This window comes from Puma concolor, chromosome E4, assembly GCF_028749965.1.
Source record: "Puma concolor isolate L17-30 chromosome E4, mPumCon1.1.hap2, whole genome shotgun sequence".
In the NCBI taxonomy this organism is placed as follows: Eukaryota; Metazoa; Chordata; class Mammalia; order Carnivora; family Felidae; genus Puma; species Puma concolor.
In genome coordinates this window covers 7,018,841-7,036,505 of record NC_141683.1, presented here as the reverse complement: position 1 = coordinate 7,036,505, position 17,665 = coordinate 7,018,841, and the positions used below count along the sequence as shown (strand labels likewise).

General features: G+C 46.2%; 1 protein-coding gene across 4 annotated transcripts in view; it reads right to left on the bottom strand.

Moving 5' to 3' along the window:
• Window positions 1-17,665, bottom strand: part of DDR2 (discoidin domain receptor tyrosine kinase 2) — a 156,410-nt gene that overhangs the window by 124,788 nt on the left and 13,957 nt on the right. For 2 of the 4 annotated variants that reach the window (XM_086693125.1, XM_086693130.1), the window contains exon 2: window positions 6,651-6,798. The exons of the other annotated variants lie outside the window; for them this stretch is intronic. In XM_086693125.1, coding sequence (XP_086549251.1) covers window positions 6,651-6,656 — 6 coding nt within the window. In that variant the 5' untranslated portion in view covers window positions 6,657-6,798. The remainder of the gene's footprint in view (window positions 1-6,650; window positions 6,799-17,665) is intronic. 4 annotated transcript variants of the gene reach the window in all.

The following is a 17,665-nucleotide window of genomic DNA, read 5'->3' as shown; positions in this document are numbered from 1 at the left end:
TTTAGCAGAATCACCATAATATCCAGGTGTATCGGGAGCTAAGGGTAAAAACTATTAACAGAGATCCCTGCCATGGATGACTTTAAAATGTGGGGAGAGAGGCTGACACCTGAACAGATGATTTCCCGAACATACTGTACGCAGCCAGACTATGGGGCTACAACAAACACAAAGAGAAGGGATCTTCCGGCCCGACCGAAGATTCAGGGAGATGTGGGGAAAGTGGGGTGAGGAAGGAGGAAACCTGCCAACTGGAACGGGAGTGGGGAGTGGGGGGCTTACAGTGGAGAAACCAGAATTTGCACCCAGGTTTGTCTGACTCTCCAGTTCATGCTTTTCCCACCATCCTGTTACATGGTAGGCTTTCAATGGATATCCACCCTCTGGATGAAAGAAGAAATAACAATACAGGAGGCACCAATTCACTCCTACAACCTCTCAGAATAGTTTGGAGGTAAAATAAAGTCTGGAATTGAGAGGGGACTCCTCACTCTTGTCTACACCTCCTCAAAAAAACCCTGCTAGTGTCCCGGGCTATGCAGACAATGGGAAAAGAAACAAAGGAAGTGTAGAGCTCCAAGGGCTACAGCAAAGAATCCCATAGAATCCCACGCTAAATCACGCTGGCCCCGGAAAACCCCTGGACAAGGAAAAGGGATCCTAATTCTCCTATACCCATCTCCTCTGAAATTTGGTTCTGGAAGGAGAGCCAGGGGATCAGAGCTGCGCGCCCACATCCTCGAGCGATTACATGGGGCTGCCTTCTCTCCGCCCACAACCCCCCTGCTCCACTGTGTTTGCAGAGCAGATGCCTCGGGCCAGCAGCCCCCCTTTCTGTACTTCCTGCTCCTTGGCCCCAGCCTCTGCCTTCCGTCTCTGTATGCTTGGCATACACGCAGCAAGCCTGGAGCCGGAGTGTGCCATCATTTCACAATTCACAAACCCCAAATAAGAGACAGGTGGTGGGATTCTCCCAGGGAATGGAAAGAAGGACTCCGAGCCCACACTGTCTGAGTCTGGCTGCCCAGGGAACAGCCCAGAGGTGGGCTGGGCTGAGGCTACTGTTTCAGGAGATTCTACCCAACCCTTTCCAGGCTGTTTGATTCCTTGGTCCCGGACATTTCTCCTCAGGATTTCCTCCTCTTGGATCCTCCCAGTTCTTGGGGAAAGTCAAAACTCACTTTGAACAGTTCATGGAATCGATTTGTGGAAGAAGGAGTCAGCTCAATAAAATTACAATCATTTCTTTAGAGGAGGTTGTTATAAAATGGGCCTTGGAAAGTCACAGACTCCTTGGTACTGATATCTGGATCGATTTGGGGCTCAAGACACTTCATTGCCCACTAGGGAATTGTTTTACAATTTAGCTTCTCCATGATAGATTAAGACGGGCTTGCAAATTTTGCCACTGGGGCAAAAGACTACAACTATTTCCTTTACTTCAAGGAAATATTTTGGGTTCATCTCATCAGCCACTACCAGCAAACTTTTTAAAAATTTTCTGTAAAGGCCCAGATAGTAAGTATTTTAGGCTTTGTGGGCCATAAGGTCTCTGTCATAACTATTCACCTTGTCCTATGTAGCACAAAAGAAGCCATCGGCACTAGGCAAATAAATGAGCAGAGCTGTGTGCTAATAAAACTTTATTTACAAAAACAGGCAGCAGGCTGGATTTCAACCACAGGCCGTCGTGTGCCAAACCCTGACAAAAACCCTGTGTTCTGTGCAGGAGTATCAGTTTGAGGAGTGAATGATGTTCACTGACACCCTTAGGAAGGAAGTTGCTGCTTTGGTATGAGAAAACTTTGAGGTCTACTTGTCTACTATTACCTAAGGAACCTAAAATAATATCAGAAGCTGCATGTTAACACAATCCTCAGGTGCTTTGTACACATTACATCTGGGGACCAGTGTGTCTCAAACACCGATCAAATTACGGGGTGCCCAGGGGGCTCAGTCAGCTGAGCATCCAACTCTTGATTTCGGCTCAGGTCACAATCCCAGGATCATGGGACTGAGCCCCTCATTGGGCTCTGCATGGAGCGTGGAGCCTGCTTAAGATTCTCTCTCTCTCTCTCTCTCTCTCTCTCTCTCTCCCTCCCTCCCTCTGCCCCTCTCCCCCACTTACATGCTCTATATGTATATCCCCCCCCAAAAAAACTAAAAACAAAAAAAATTACAGACTCTGAGGTCTAAGGCATGCAACTCTGTCTTCAACAAGCTCCTAGCTGAAACCGATGCTATCAGTGAATGAGGCTTGGATTAGCAAAGATCTGCTCTGGACCATCCTCTATAAAACCCAGTTCCAGGGTGAAACATGGGAGCAGATGGGTTCCAGCTGCCCACCACCACCAACCCTGTTTCTCAACCCCCAATAGATAATGCATGTGGAATACTACGCTAGATGTTACACAAAAGCAAAACCACCTGACAAAAAGACTCAGACCTTGGCTAAGAGGTTCTTGCAGTCTTTTTTTTTGGTGGGGGCGGGGTGGGGGAGGAGGAGCTCATACACATAAAGAAATTAATCAGTGTAAGAGGTCACATGAACGTCTAAGACAATAAGACAGCAGTGAAAAATCCTGACAAAGACTATGAATGTCTAGAAGGGATACCCCAACCCCTCTCATCCATCACAAGGGGAGGAACCCGAAGCTCCATGCCCCAGGAAGCAAGAATTTTGAATAGGTTCAAGCCCAGAAAGAAATTCAGGAAATGTTGCCAGCCAGGAACACTTAACATCATTCCTGCAGCCCACAATCTCAGGCTAAAATAATTAATATAATATGAGAAATTATAAGGCAATGAAAATGGAAACAATGGAAATAAGATTCTTGCTAGCAGCCCTACATGTACCCTGAGGGCGATGCAGTCTGTGGCTGACCCTCAAATCTCTTATAAGCTGTGAAGATCAAAGCAAAACCAAGAGACTGACACCTTAGAACATGCTGCCTCCACGTGTTTCACGCATATATATTCTTAGGCGTCTGAATATTTCCCCCCTAAATCTGGCTCAGAACTGCACCCCCACTCAGCAAGAGGGGCATCTGAAACTGGCATCCTCAAAAGCAAAGTCACTCCTAGGGCACATCCCACGCAGATGCTGAATCCCTAAGATGGCGTCCAGATGTCACAGACCAGCCAGCAGTCAGAGCTCTTCCCAGTCTGGCAGCCACCCTCCTTTCCAGCTCTCTCTTCCACCACCCCTCGGTCCTAACCCTCTGCTCCCCACTGATTGCCATCTGCCCCCTCCCCTCCATTCCCACGCCCAGTGCCATCTTCGTCCACTGCTCACTCCTCGTCCTCACTGCTGAGGTCAGCCCCACCGCTAGTGACCAACCCATACCTCGCCCTCTGCATACTGCACCGCTGCCTGGCACCCCCATGCTTGGCCCCAGCCCCACCCCTTCCACAGTCGGGGACCCCCCCAGCCACAAGTGCCATCCCCTACCATCACCACTCACCACCCTCTGGGCACCTCCTTGAACACGATTCTTTTTTTTGTTCCTTCCCTTTCTTGTTGGCCATGAGCACTTGGGCTGGAATGATCCCCCACTCCTATCCGTATGCTTTCAAATCACTTGCGGAGTCCCTCACACATCACAGGTGCCCCGTAACAGCTACTATTTTTGTAAGTAAAGCCGTTACCCAAAGTCCTTGGGTCCCACGCTGCTCTCCAGCCCCACGGTTCCTTGTACATCACCACCGTCCATTCGCAGTTCATGCTTTTCAGAACATTGTTGAGCCCATTTCATCTAGAAACGTCTAAGCCAGCTGCACACCTGGCCTCCCTTCCCCTGGGCAGGCATGTCCCTCAGTTCCTAACCAGTCTCTTCTCTCCTCGCCTCGTGGCACACCCACAATAGCTGTGGCTCTCTGATTAGACACCGATCCTGACCTTGTCCTTCCTGTAATGATCCTGGCACAGCCAAACTCCAAAATCTCAGACGCCTAGGTTTATGTAGCAGTGTGGTCACGGCGCTTCATTTATCTCAACTGTAACGTGCTCTGTAACAGGCAGATGCCTCCCAGGTTTGTCCCGGTCACCACTCCGAATGCCACCTGTCCCCACGCCACCCCCACGTGCAACCCCCCAGGCTGTGCGGTCGCCATGCCCTGGAAAACATGTCCTCCGGGACACCTGAAACCAGAACCTCCCACCCAAGACACTCATGAGAAACAGACCAGCCCTCGGCCACTTGCAATGGGAGAAAGACAGCTTCTAAGTCACGAGGGAGAATCAAGCTCCGGTTGGAAATACAAACTTTTCCTTTAAAGGAGAAGCTAACGTTGGCAGTACTACTCTTTTGAGCTGCTCTCCAATAAAGCTGGAAGAGCCATTTTGGGAGAGAGAGGGAAAGGAAGACAGTGTGAGTGACAAATGGAGAGAAGGAGACAAAAAGAGAAAAGTGAGAGGAGGGAGGTGCGGAGGGGGGAGGAGGTGGGGGGGGGGCAGAGTGAAGGAATGAAGACCCAAAGGGGAAGGAGCAGAGGGGGAGGGCAGAGGAGGGGACGAAGAGGGAGGAAAAGGCAGGGAAGACAGGCTGTGCTATGCTGGCTCACAAACACGGGCCACCAGTTCTGTGGTGAGTTTGATGGTGTCCCCTGGGAGCTCTAACATCCACGAGGGGACAGGGTCTCCATGGACTTGTATAACACTGGGCTGGGCTGGGTGGACCCCAGAGCCCCCTGGGGCCCAAAACAAACAACCAAACAGAACTAGAGGAGTTGATCTCCAAAGGCTATTGTTAACCTCAGTATTTGCGACTGATGCCAGATCTTGACCTTACGTTGGGATCAGCCCCATGTTCCAGAGCATCTATTAATAACACTGCCTTTCTCTCGCAAGTGTTCCATTTAGATGTTACATTACTTGGTCCTCCTATTAATAGGAGACACAGGAAACTGAGATTGAAGTCTCTGGACAGAATGAAATACTTAATGTCGTCATTCTCAGAAAAGGAGGAAGCCGACGTTGGTCACCGGAAAAGACCAGAAGGATTCTGTCTTGGGGGAGCAGGACTTGAAATAGTTCTCGGTGTAACATGATAGTGGACGTGAGGGGAGGCAGCCGGATGGGGCTTCACAAGACAAGGCTGTAGGTTGCACACGCCGTGGATACTGAAATAGTAATTTCTGGAAACAGTCACTTAAGATCGGGTGGCAGGGGAAGAAAAGTCCACAGTGATAGCTTCTGAAAGGTAAAGTGGAATGATCCACAGATGAATCATGTTTGAGGAATCTCGTGTAATAGAAAAAATCTGCAATAACTTCTGGTTAGTGGTTAAATTGTAGCTATGAATTATTCATTCTCAACTGCACATCATGAAGGCTCCAGTGAAGACCTTTTAGCTCTTCCAGTATCAAGAGTCTACTTGAAGTCTATTGGGAGGGAGGGAGGGAGGGAGGGAGGGAGGGAGGGAGGAAGGAAGGAAGGAAGGAAGGAAGGAAGGAAGGAAGGAAGGAAGGAAATACATTAGTTTCAAGGCGATCTGTGGGAAGAAACGGACCCAAGATATTTTCTCACCACAAGGAGGTGAAGGAGAAATGGGGAAGAGGTTTAGTCCTTACATAATAAATGGCAAGGAGTGTATAATCCAATGAACATCCTGACAGTGAGAAGAAATCTCCTGGAAAATGTGAGAAAATACCACTTGTCCCTCCTGCCCTCATCCTTCACTCCCGAGGACTCATGGGTCCATATTATTTACTCAGCCATCCATTCACTCAGCGAGTTCTACAGAAGCCATATGGATGGAAGTCAGTAGGTTCTCCCCGAGCATCTTCTGTGAGCCAGACCCCATGCTGGAGGCCAGAGATGCCGGCGTGAAGGAAACATGGCTTGTGCCTTTGGTGAGCTCCAGGCTGAAAAGGTCTCAGACTCATGGAATTACTAGAATTTTAGATTCATTAATGGGATCTGAGTCCGCTAAAGGATGAACTGAGAAGTCCCATGGAGACAAAGATTCACCCAGAGCAGACACCTTGAGGTGGGTGAATGCTTCCTAGTTTGCTCGTGGATGCTCTGAGATGTCCCACACATCTCTTTCTGCCTTGCGTCCCAGGGCTAAGGGTTGCATTTATCTACAGTAAGTACCCCAGGCTGGCTTTTCTCATATATTTAGCTCCTCCAAAGCTTATTATAGGACTCTGAGTCAATGACCCCGATTTTAGTAGCTCTGTGAATTATTATTTTTCTCTAAGCCACCTCAAATTATTGCTGGAAGAAGGCAACTTACAAAAAAATAAATAAATGAATGTAATCGGAGTGTTGGGAGAGACCCAGATCGACGTAGGAACCCCGAAATTCCAGTGGGTCCTGTCGGGACAGGGAAGACCAAGATACCCTGGGCCACTCAGAGTTGGGGAAGACACCCCAGGATCAGCCGCGAACCTGGCGCGAGCCACATCTGGATCAGTGAAGTCTGAGGAGTGAGCTGACATTCAACATCAGCTTTCCTATACAATCCAACACATGGTCTCCGCTGACACCAGCTCTCGGCACAGAACCCGCGTGCTCCACATTCCCTGTGACACCAGCCAGGTAAGTGAGGGGCTCCAGGGAGGCCACACTGGTAGCAGGTGGTTTCCCCTCCTACCCTCGCCCCCGGCCTCATGGGGTGACAGCTTCAGCAACTGGCCTTACTTACATCCATGGGTGCAGAACATTCTCTGAGGAACGGGGTCCTCGACGACAGCTGGCTTCTGTGTGTCTTCAGTTGTCACAACGTCTTTGCTTCAAGCCACAGGACTTGGAACTTTCTAGAGCACTGAACCCCAGACCACTTGTAGATATCCCTTTATGGGGGGGGGGGGAGGGAGAGCAATGTTGCATTACAAACTTTTTATTTATTTATTTATTTATTTTTAATCTTTATTTTTGAGAGAGAGAGATAGCGTGTGAGCAGGGGAAGAGCAGAGAGAGAGGGAGACACAGAATCTGCAGCAGGCTCCAGGCTCTGAGCTGTCAGCACAGAGCCCAACCCAGGGCTCAAACTCACGAACTGTGAGATCATGACCCGAGCCGAAGGTGGACACTCAACCGACTGAACCACCCAGCGCCCCAGCATTACAAACTTTTGCATCATTCGCACTTTCTTTCCAATTTGACACCTCCCAAGTACCCCAGGCACTGAAGGGATCTCAAAGAGAGTCTGTTTAGGAGGGCTACACCTATTGATATCTATCAATCTAGAAACTTAAACAGAATGTTACATTTACTATTTATTTAAGATAATAATTACTCAATTTTATTATTAATGTTTAAGTTCTTAAAAATTATTGTTAAATTATGATGATTATGTGTTAACATAATTTTTTAAATAACAATAGCTATTTTCAAAAAAAATTCTTAGTGAGAACAGTGGCATTAGTTTACATTAAAAAAAAACTCTCATTGAGGGGCACCTGGCGGGCTCAGTCAGTTGAGCGTCCAACTCTTGATTTCGGCTCAGGTCATGATCACAGGGTTATGGGATTGAGTCCTGTGTCGGGCTCCATGCTGGGCGTGGAACCTGCTTGGGATTCTCTCTCTCTCCCTCTCTGTCTCTGTCTCTGTCTCTGTCTCTGTCTCTCTCTCCCCCTCTCTCTGCCCTCTCCCCACTCTCAAAATAAAGAAAATCTCTTCAATATCTGGCTTAATTGAACACAGATTCTCATATCCACTTCTGAATTCAATTTGTTGCAATATCACATATCATGCATCCTCTCGAAAATTCCACCATATAATCGTGGGAGGAGAGCGAAACAAAGCCAAACATCCTAGGATTATTGTGGAAATAGTTTTGCTCTCACAGATCCCCTGGGAGTGTCTCCAGAGCTACCAGGGCTGTCCAGATAGCTTACAATCAAAGTAGGTCTCACTTCCCCCTCAGACTATCGCCCCCATTCTTCAATGCTGCTAGTTATCAGTTACCTGAGCAGTCTTCTAGAACTATCGACACATAAATGTAAATATATGGATGTACAGTTTTTGCTAATGTTTTTTTAAATTAAGTATGAGCACACTCTACCTCTCACCTAGGGTTTTCTGTTCCACATGTTGGGGTGCTTGCATTCTAGCATGTGTCATTACATCATTTCCGTCTTTTCTGCCGGTCTCTTTCCTCCATTAGATGGTAAAACAATGTGTAACTCTGTGTGGTGTCACAGCGTCCAGGTGGGTTGCTGAACCGCTACTCTAAGTTGCCACTGTCTCCAGCAAAGGACACGGAACTTAATGGGAATAAAGTGGCCACGCGACAAGAACAGACGTCACCTATATTAGTCCAGCTCTCTTCTGCCTTCTAGTTTCCTAAGAAGGCAGGCAACTGAAGTATTCAACATTTGAGAAAAGATCCAAATTTTCACTGTATTACTGGGGCTTACCAAGTATTATACTTGGGGTTTATTCACTGGGGCAAAAAGACTTGTACTGAGCTACCCAGGGGATTCTCTCTCTCTCTCTCTCTCTCTCTCTCTCTGTGCCCCTCATTTTCGCTCGCTCTCTCTCTCTCAAAATAAGATAAATAAAAATATATATTTTTTAAAGCTGGAAACAGGTAAACACGCTGAGCAGACAGAAACTTGGGTCTGCCATTCAAGGGAGTTTGGTGCAACAGATACCTATTGAAACATCAAATACATAAAAGCAGTAAGAGAAGTCTGAGGCGGCTGAAATGATCTGGAAATTTAAAAAATGATCTGGGAATAAGGAAAAGAAAGACAATGAAGACAAAGCCTTGGGGCCTGTCTGCCTTGAGTGGCTGGAGGAAGAACATCTCCAGGTAAGTCCTGGGACTTAAAAACTTCACTCAAAAATAGTTCCTCGTCACACAACACCCGCAGCCCTTAATCTAACCCAACTCCTTTATCTCGCAGAGGAAGAAAACCCAAGCCCAGAGGGCTGATTTATCGAAGGCCTCACAACTGCTTAGTAGCAAAACTGAAACGAGATGGTTAAGTGATCGCTGGGGATTAGCACTGACTTAGCCGCTTAACCTTGCAGGTGCACCATATGATATGTTCACAGGAGCCTGAGAACAAACCAGAAACTTCATTGATCTATGTCTGCTACATCAGTCCAGCACTGTAACTGTGCCCAACCACACAATCAGCTCAGGGTTCAAACCATATCTTACTCATCTCGTTGTCACCGCCCCTCGGCCCTGAGGTCCCCCACCACTGTCTCTGCCACCCGGCTTATTACACAGAAAAATCACAGCTGATGTTCTTTTTCTGAATGTGCACACGATTATAGATTCCTACGGTTGAAAGAACTTACGAGTACGTCTACTATTAGTGTGACCTCTGTGGCAACAGACCCAGGGAAGTTCAGTGACCAGATAAGCTGTTAGTAGGAGAATCAGACCAAAATTCCAGTCTCCTGTTTCTTTCCATTTCACTGCCAACCTTTAGTGCAGGAGTCTTATTCTAAAGACAAACTCCCTAGTCTCCAATTTCTCCAAATGAAGCCCTCTCCCCTTAAGACACTTCTTTATTTTCTGCCATGAAGCCCTCTCCCCTTAAGACACTTCTTTATTTTTTTTTAATTTTTTAATGTTAATTTATTATTGAGAGACAGAGACACAGAGCATGAGCAGGGGATGGACGGTGGGGGGGACACAGAATCGGAAGCAGGCTCGAGGCTCTGAGCCGTCAGCACAGAGCCCGACGTGGGGCTCGAACTCACAAACCGCGAGATCATGACCTGAGCCGAAGTCGAACGCTTGACCGACTGAGCCACCCAGGCGCCCCTAAGACACTTCTTTAAAAATGAGCTCCATGGTCCTGAAAGTTTGTGGAGTGCTATAAGCTACCCCTCTCTTGAACAGCTGAGATGCTTATGACCATATTAAAGACCTCGGCGACTCCTGCAACAAAGAAACCTGGGTCACTCTCTAAGAATATTTCTCAAACTTATTTGACCACGGAACGCAGGCTCTTGCCCTGCTCCTGCTGTTATCCATTCAAAACCCCGCAGGTTTCCAGGGATCACACTTTGGGAGACGCCACCTTTGTCTAATTAGCAAGATTCCTTTGTCGGTCCCAAGCAGACGTGTCAAGACTGACAGGTCCTCAGTGTGGGAACCAGGTGGGGAAGTGACGAGAGCCAGAGAAGGAGAGAGAAACGACAAACAGTCCCAGTCTGAGAGCCATCTGTTCTGCCAGCCACAAAGGCTGAAACAGCTATTTGGGAAATTTGGGGTCCTGGCCACAAGCGTCGGACACTGATCTCCAACCAAGACTTCTTGTGGGAAAATGGGCTCTTTGGGTGTTCACGGCCACACGTTGCTAGGACCGGGCGTCACTGGGCTTTGGGCACCATTACCAGCCATGCTCTCTCCTCGTGTCCTTCCAGGGACTTCCACAGCTGCTCAGGCTTCTCCTGGCTCACTTCACCACTTTGGCCCAAACCCAACCACATCTGGAACACTGACCACAGCCTTCTAATAAGTCTCCTGACCCAACCCCCTCTCCCCTGCCATTTACCTTACCCCCTACAGGGACACTCATTTTCTTAAAACAATCCTTCACCTGCTTCAAGACACAAAAGAACATTCTGAACTCCACAGCATCCAAAGCTCCCCTTAACGTAAGAAAGCACAGCTATGCAACGTCCTTTCTCGGTGCTTCCCCGTGCAACTTCCACCATGCTGGGCTCACGTCCTCTGTGTCAACTGAGCTGGCAGGCCATAAGCAGTCTGACTGCCAAGTCTCCAACTTTGCTGCTCTTTGCCTCTTGCCCATCCAATCCTGTCCGGGCTCATGCAGCTCCCAGCTCCAGACCCTGGCTGTACAAACCCTTCCGCGACTTCTCGCGCTTGTAGACACTGGCCACCTAGCCCCACGTGCATTTGCACAGCTTTACTGTTTCCTGAATTTTCTGCTGGGTAATAAACTCAGGAAGAAAAAAAAAAAAAAGACTATGCCTTACGACATTCAAGGCACTTAGGAAGCATTCAAAAAAAACCCTCTTGCTAAATAAAGGAATTAATCTACATTTGACCTCAGAACTGTAAGTTAAGCAGAAAACTTCACGCCTATAACACGCTAGGGAAACTAACCTTATTCTGGCCCTCGAAGGCATTTAAGCTTTTCTAATTCGATTGATCTTGGTTTTCTTCAACCGGAAGAAGACGGATTGTGTCCCATCCCGGAGGACCCGGCGGGTTTTTGTTCTTTTTCTTCAAGACTTAGTTGTGCTTTCTGCTACCTTCTTGCAGGCTTCTTGCCACGGGCAGCCCCCAGAGGAGAGTCTAGACTGAGTATATTACATGATATTTAAGCACGTATCTCTAAATTTTCCAAAGGTCTGGCCAAAAGTGTTCTTCTCAAGAATGTATTTTCTGTCAACAATTGTTTCTTCATTCATTCTTTGAATTATTCAACACACGTTTAGCAAGCAAGTCCTTGAGATGCAGAGGTGGTTAGAAGCCATGAGGCACCCACAGTCGAAAACACTTTTGCTCAAAATGCATCAAAGGTATACACCTGCAACAAAATCACCTGAGGGAAATGATTTAAAAAAAAAAAAATACAGGTTTCCCTGGACACTACAGAAAATTTCTTTAAAAAAATTTTTTTTAAGTTTATTCATTTTTGAGAGACAGAGAGCATGAGCAGGGGAGGGGCAGAGGGAGAGGGAGACACAGAATCCGAAGCAGGCTCCAGGCTCCGAGCTGTCGGCACAGAGCCCGACGCGGGGCTCGAACTCACGGACCGCGAGATCGTGACATGAGCCGAAGTCGGACGCTTAACCGACTGAGCCACCCAGGCGCCCCAAAAATGTCTTATTCACTAAGTCTGTGGTGGAGCCTGGAATCTGCATTTTTAAAAAATCTCTCCAGGTGATTCTGACCTATACTCAAGTTTGAGACCCACTGGCCAGTGGAAAAGACAGGCTTAGAAGGAGCTCATTATAAACAGTGGTGCCTGCTTACGATGCAAGGGGAGTTCATGGTATGTAACTGAGGCGCAGAGAGAGGAACAGAGTAGTGGTACAAAGTTAGGTGTGCTGATGAGAAAGACCTACATGCAAATTCTGACTCTGCCACCGACCTGCTGTGTGATTCACGCCGTGTGTCCTTCTATGTAAAATAGGAAAAATACCCACCTCACACAGCTATCATTAGGTTTCAGTGAGATCATATTTATAAAAAGGGCTTCACATAAATCTTAGGACACAATAAACATCACTGAATTCATCACGACCGTTTAATTATATTTTCTCTATTTTTCTCTAAAGTTTATTTATTTAATTTGAGGAAGAGAGAGAAAAAGCAGGGGAGGGGAGGAGAGAGAGAGAGAGAGAGAGAGAGAGAGAGAGAGAGAATCCCAAGCAGGCCCCATGCTGTCAGCGCAGAGCCCAATGTGGGGCTCAAACTCACCAACTGTGAGATCATGACCTGAGCTGAAGTCAAGAATCAGAGGAGCTCAACCGACTGAGCTACCCAGGCGCCCTCTGGTCATTTAATTATTAAAATATTTAAAAGAGAGCACTCTCCCTCTCTCTTCCTCCCAAAAATAAATAAATAAAAATAAATAAACATTTAAAAGAGAGAGGGTGGATGAGAAAGTCTTTCCTGAGAAAACTGAAGTCTGAACTTAGTTTTAAAGCAGTATCTCCCAAGTGTAAGTGTTTTCTTGCAGCCCACAAGATTTGGAGAATTTTTAAAATTTTGTATCTACGATTCTATCATTTGAAACTCTTCATACAATACTCATGGGGACACGATACTGCCATGCACTTTCAGTGGCTGCCTTTTGTGTCCCTGACTGCACGGATGCCTGATGGGAGCCAGATCAAGTCAAGAGCCAATCACAAACGGGACACGGTGGGAGAGCCGAGTCACGGAATGGCTTGGCCTGTTCAGTCCGCTCACCACAGACGTCAGTGCCACGTTCGTGCTGCGAGCAGATGTGTGGAGCGGACTCTGACTCCCCACATCCCGACACCTACCGGTTCCTAAGCAGAAACCTGAGGCAGAAATACACAAAGCGGGATGGTTCTGTCTCTAACTCTGGTAGTAACTGCACAAGATACTCATCTGTAGCTATTTCAATACCGCCGCAACGCTAAACTTGATCTTCAAGTGAATAGACAAGTTAGCAAATTATCAAATGATACCTCATTAAAACTGACATTTGACCATTTCCTACTCGCCAAGTTTGGTGAAGTATGAGATTCGATTTTCCTGGACTTATAAACCTTTGAGGCTATTATTAACACTTTCTTTAACATACTTATACCAATGGGCATTTTCTGCGTGCATATTAATTACATTTAAATAACAGACCCAGATTAGGGGCGCCTGGGTGGCTCAGTTGGTGACTTTTGGTTTTGGCTCAGGTCATGATCTCACTGTTTTGTGAGTTCGAGCCTCCAATTGGGGGGCTCTGTCCTGACAGTGTGGGGCCTGCTTGGGATTCTCTCTTTCCCTCTTTCTCTGCCCCTCCCCAACTCGTGGGGTCTCTGTCTCTCTCAAAAATAAATAAACTTTAAAACGTTAAATAGGAGTGCCTGGGTGGCTCAGTCAGTTAAGCGTCCACCTTCGGCTCAGGTCATGATCTCATGGTTTGTGAGTTGGAGCCCCACGTTGAGCTCTGTGCTGACAGCTCACAGCCTAGGACCTGCTTCAGATTCTGTGCCTCCCTCTCTCTCTCTGCCCCTCCCCTGCTCACACTGTGCTTCTCTCTCTCTCTTAAAAATATATAAACATTTAAAAAAAATTTTTTTTATCAAATAAATAAATAAATAAATAACCCAGATTAAACATAGAGCAGGCCCTGAGGCCACCTGGTTCCACTCTATCTTTACCCACCCCCCCACACTAGTGGTTAGTTTCAACCAACCACATCATTTGACACAGTAAAATAATGTTTTTAATTTATTTTGTTGAGTTTATAGTTATGTGTGATTTCATTTCTAAATCTGGTTCGGCTTTATGGTTGCAAAAGAACTATAAGCGTAAGAAGCAGAAACCTAGTTTTACGTTTGTACATATTTTAATGATGTCCATATAATCAATTACCCTGAGAGGCTGCAAAAAAAATTTTTCCTATAAACTATGTCTATACAGTGTTCAGGTTTGAGGAACATTGAATTGGATAATCCCAAGGGAAGACGTTTAGCGAGCTGAGTCTGTCCATCGGCACCTGTCTCCCATGAAAAGCTTTTCCACTCCCCCTTTTTCACCAAGGGTAAGCCGCGGAGAATCCGTTCCTCCCGAAATCCATGACCAAAGCCACCCCCCGCAGCATGTCTGTTCCGCACAGCCTCCTGTGCCATTTCGTTAACTTTCCAAAGCACCCTACATCAGCATCAGCAAAAGTACTATTCTGGGGGGGTGGCAGGAGCAGCCGAGGTGGGCGGCGCTAGAGAATATCTTCTTTGAATGTGGAACACCATTTACCTTATACTTGAAGCCATATCCCTGGCCCTAAGAACTGTGGCTGGTGGTGTGGCCGGGAATTGCTGAGATGTGATCAGAAGAAATGACGTGGGTCTAGATGGCACTGTGCCTTGTCACCACGCTCACCTAACCCTTCATTTAATAAGGAGAATGTGTTTTAACACCTCGTGACCCGTGGGGTGGATGCGTACCACTTCCCTAATGCGTATCGCTGGATCACACAGTAGGAACTATAATAACGTCATCATGGGGATGGATTTGAATGTATTTCTGAATAGCATCACAGTACTTCTCCAACAGCCCCGAGGAACTGTGGCTGAATAAATTTGGGAACGAGTCGGCAATAACAATTATGATTTATCTTCCTACCAAGCACTGGAGCGAGACCTTTAGAGGCTCTGAGCACTGGAAGTATTGTGGCACCCTCCCCCTCTCACCCCACCAAGTACTTAGTTATAAAAAAGAAAAAACACCACTATAATATAGCAGTAAGTATAAGAACATTCAGTAAAGTTTCTTTTTTTTTTCACTTGTGATTTTTTCAGTACTTCCTTGGAAAACCAAGTATCAGCCTATTTCCAAAAGAAACTGGAAATGCCCCTGCTCGTGCCTTAATCACCTTTGTGCAAAGCAACATCGTAAGTGTATCTAGACTTTTCACACGCACCATCTCACTTGAGACCAGGACTCGTGTGTTCCATACAGTCTGCAGATAACAAATATGGGGCCATTTGTAATGTGTCGAACTCTTTTTTTTTTTTTCTATTTACTTGCCCAAGAACTTCACCAGACTTTTCCTTGCCCTGCCCAACTCAAATGAGGATTTATATCTTAAACACTGAAATCCCTTTCAGGATTTGTACTCCTTGGGAGGTTAGGCCTGGAAATGAGACCTTCGGCCTGTTTCAGCATGCCTTCTGTCTCCCAGACTATTCTGCCCAAGGCCTGAAGCTCCGGGTGATAGGATCACCAGCGAGTGCAAAGTCTTTGCATCTCATTCATAGGATAACATTAGACTTTCGGAGTGTCTTTGATTGAATATGTTTCATAAATGCTGGCAACTATGTGATCAATTGGAAAATTAAAGTAGGGAGACCCGGGATCCTAGAACTGGAATTTTCTCCAACTAAGCATACAGCACAGCAGAGCGTCCCCCACCTTTTTCTGGAGGATGTGGGGTACCTGTGGAACCAGGAGAGGGGCCAAAGTTAGCACCATTGCTCATAAAAATGAGGAAGGCAAGTAAATATTGCAAAGTCATGAAGAGATAATAGTAAGACCATCAGTCACCTCCTATCCTGCAAAAACAAAGTTGGCCATCAAAAACACAGCAAAAGGATTAGAAAGTCACTTTTCACAGTCCTTTGGGGGATCCACGTAAGTCTAGAATTTACATCCTAACTTGACAGCCCTTTGGCAAGGAATGACTGAACGAAAGGTTTAAAAGTTTTTTCACCTCCAAACATGATATTAAACAACAGTTAATTCGCTTTTTACATGACACTTAATGTTCAAATGAGAGGGTTTTTTTTTTTTTTTAATGATTCTTCTTACATGAGAGGGGTCTCAGAGAAGAGTGAACACTCAGTGTCGGAGAAGAGGGTGAAACGTAAGGACTTCTTGTCTCAGAGGTTTGAGCAAACCCATGAGAGAAGAAGAGTGATCAGGAGAAAGACACCAGCTCTGCCCATCGTCAAACCAAGTTTGGGGTTATATCCTGATATCCGGATTGACTAGTCATCGGTCTCTGGGAATAACTATTCTCTACTTTCTGCTTTTTAAAAATTAGCCCTGCGTGTGTTTACATACCCAAAGTCCACCAAGTGTTCACGTGTGAGTTTACTCCTCTTCATTTGTATTCATGAAGACATTAGTTCCTTTCTTCAATGTTCACAGCTCATGAGAAGCAGGAACTGAGGCCAGTACTCCTCAGAGCAAGCCCAGTGCTTACACCATTTCTCGGTCACCTGCCTCTCTGGACATCCTGATCTCACAGAATAACCAAGCAAGAGAAATTTATTGAACTCCCTTACGTCCTCAAAGACAATAGTATATGAGGCTTCAATGACAGCCCTCTGAGAATGTTCTCAGCAACAAACAACACTGTGCTAGGCATATAATAAGACCTTAATAGAATATATATTGACAGGTCAGCAAACACTAATGGGTTAGGCTACACAGTGAGTTATAGAGATCACCTAAGACATGTTCCTTGCTAGACGAGGTGATTATGACCCAAAACATGAGGGATTCCAAGAAGTAAGATCTGAGGTGGCCAGAGGATCTGAAACTCAGGCTGGCCTTTAGAGACGGTGGCATTTAGCTAACATACGAGGACAGACGAAGATATTCAGAGTACCTGGGATGGGGTGAAAACTTCCGTGGACACTGTAGCGATTGAAGACTTAGCCATAAAAGTGAAAATGGTGTGAGTGCTGACATGGACCGTGACTAACATTAATTGGACTAGAAGACATAGAAAATTTATATTGCCCTGTATAGATGAGAAAACTGAAATGCAGACAGGTTTAAAAAAGACTTGCACAAAATTGAACCGCTAACAGGTGGCAAAATTAAAATTAAAAACTCAACACCCCAAAAATGAATAATCCAATTAAAAAATGGACAGAAGACATAAATAGACATTTCTCCAAAGAAGACATCCAGATGGCCAACAGACACATGAAAAGATGCTCCACATCACTCATCATCAGGAAAATACAAATCAAAACCACAATGAGATACCACCTCACACCTGTCAGAATAGCTAAAGTCACCAACACAAGAAACAACAGGTTTTGACAAGGATGTGGAGAAAGGGGAACCCTCTGGCACTATTGGTGGGAGTGCAATCTGGTACAGCTGCTTTGAAGAACAATATGGAGGTTCCTCAAAAAGTTGAAAAGGGGTGCCTGGGTGGCTCAGTCAGTTAAGCATCTGACTTCAGCTCAGACCATGATTTCATGGTTCGTGAGTTCGAGCCCCGCATCAGGCTCCGTACTGACAGTGTAGAGCCTGGAGCCTGCTTCAGATTCTGCGTCTCCCTCTCTCTCTGCCCCTCCCCTGCTCACACTCTGTCTCTCTCTCTCTCTCTGTCTCAAAAATAAACATTTTTTTTAAAGTTAAAAAATAGAACTTCCCTATGATCCAGCAATTGCACTTCTAAGTATTTACCCAAAGAATACAAAAATGCTGATTCAAAGGGATACATTCACCCCAATGTTGATAGCAGCAATAGCCAGACTATGGAAACAGCCCAAGTCTCCATCAAT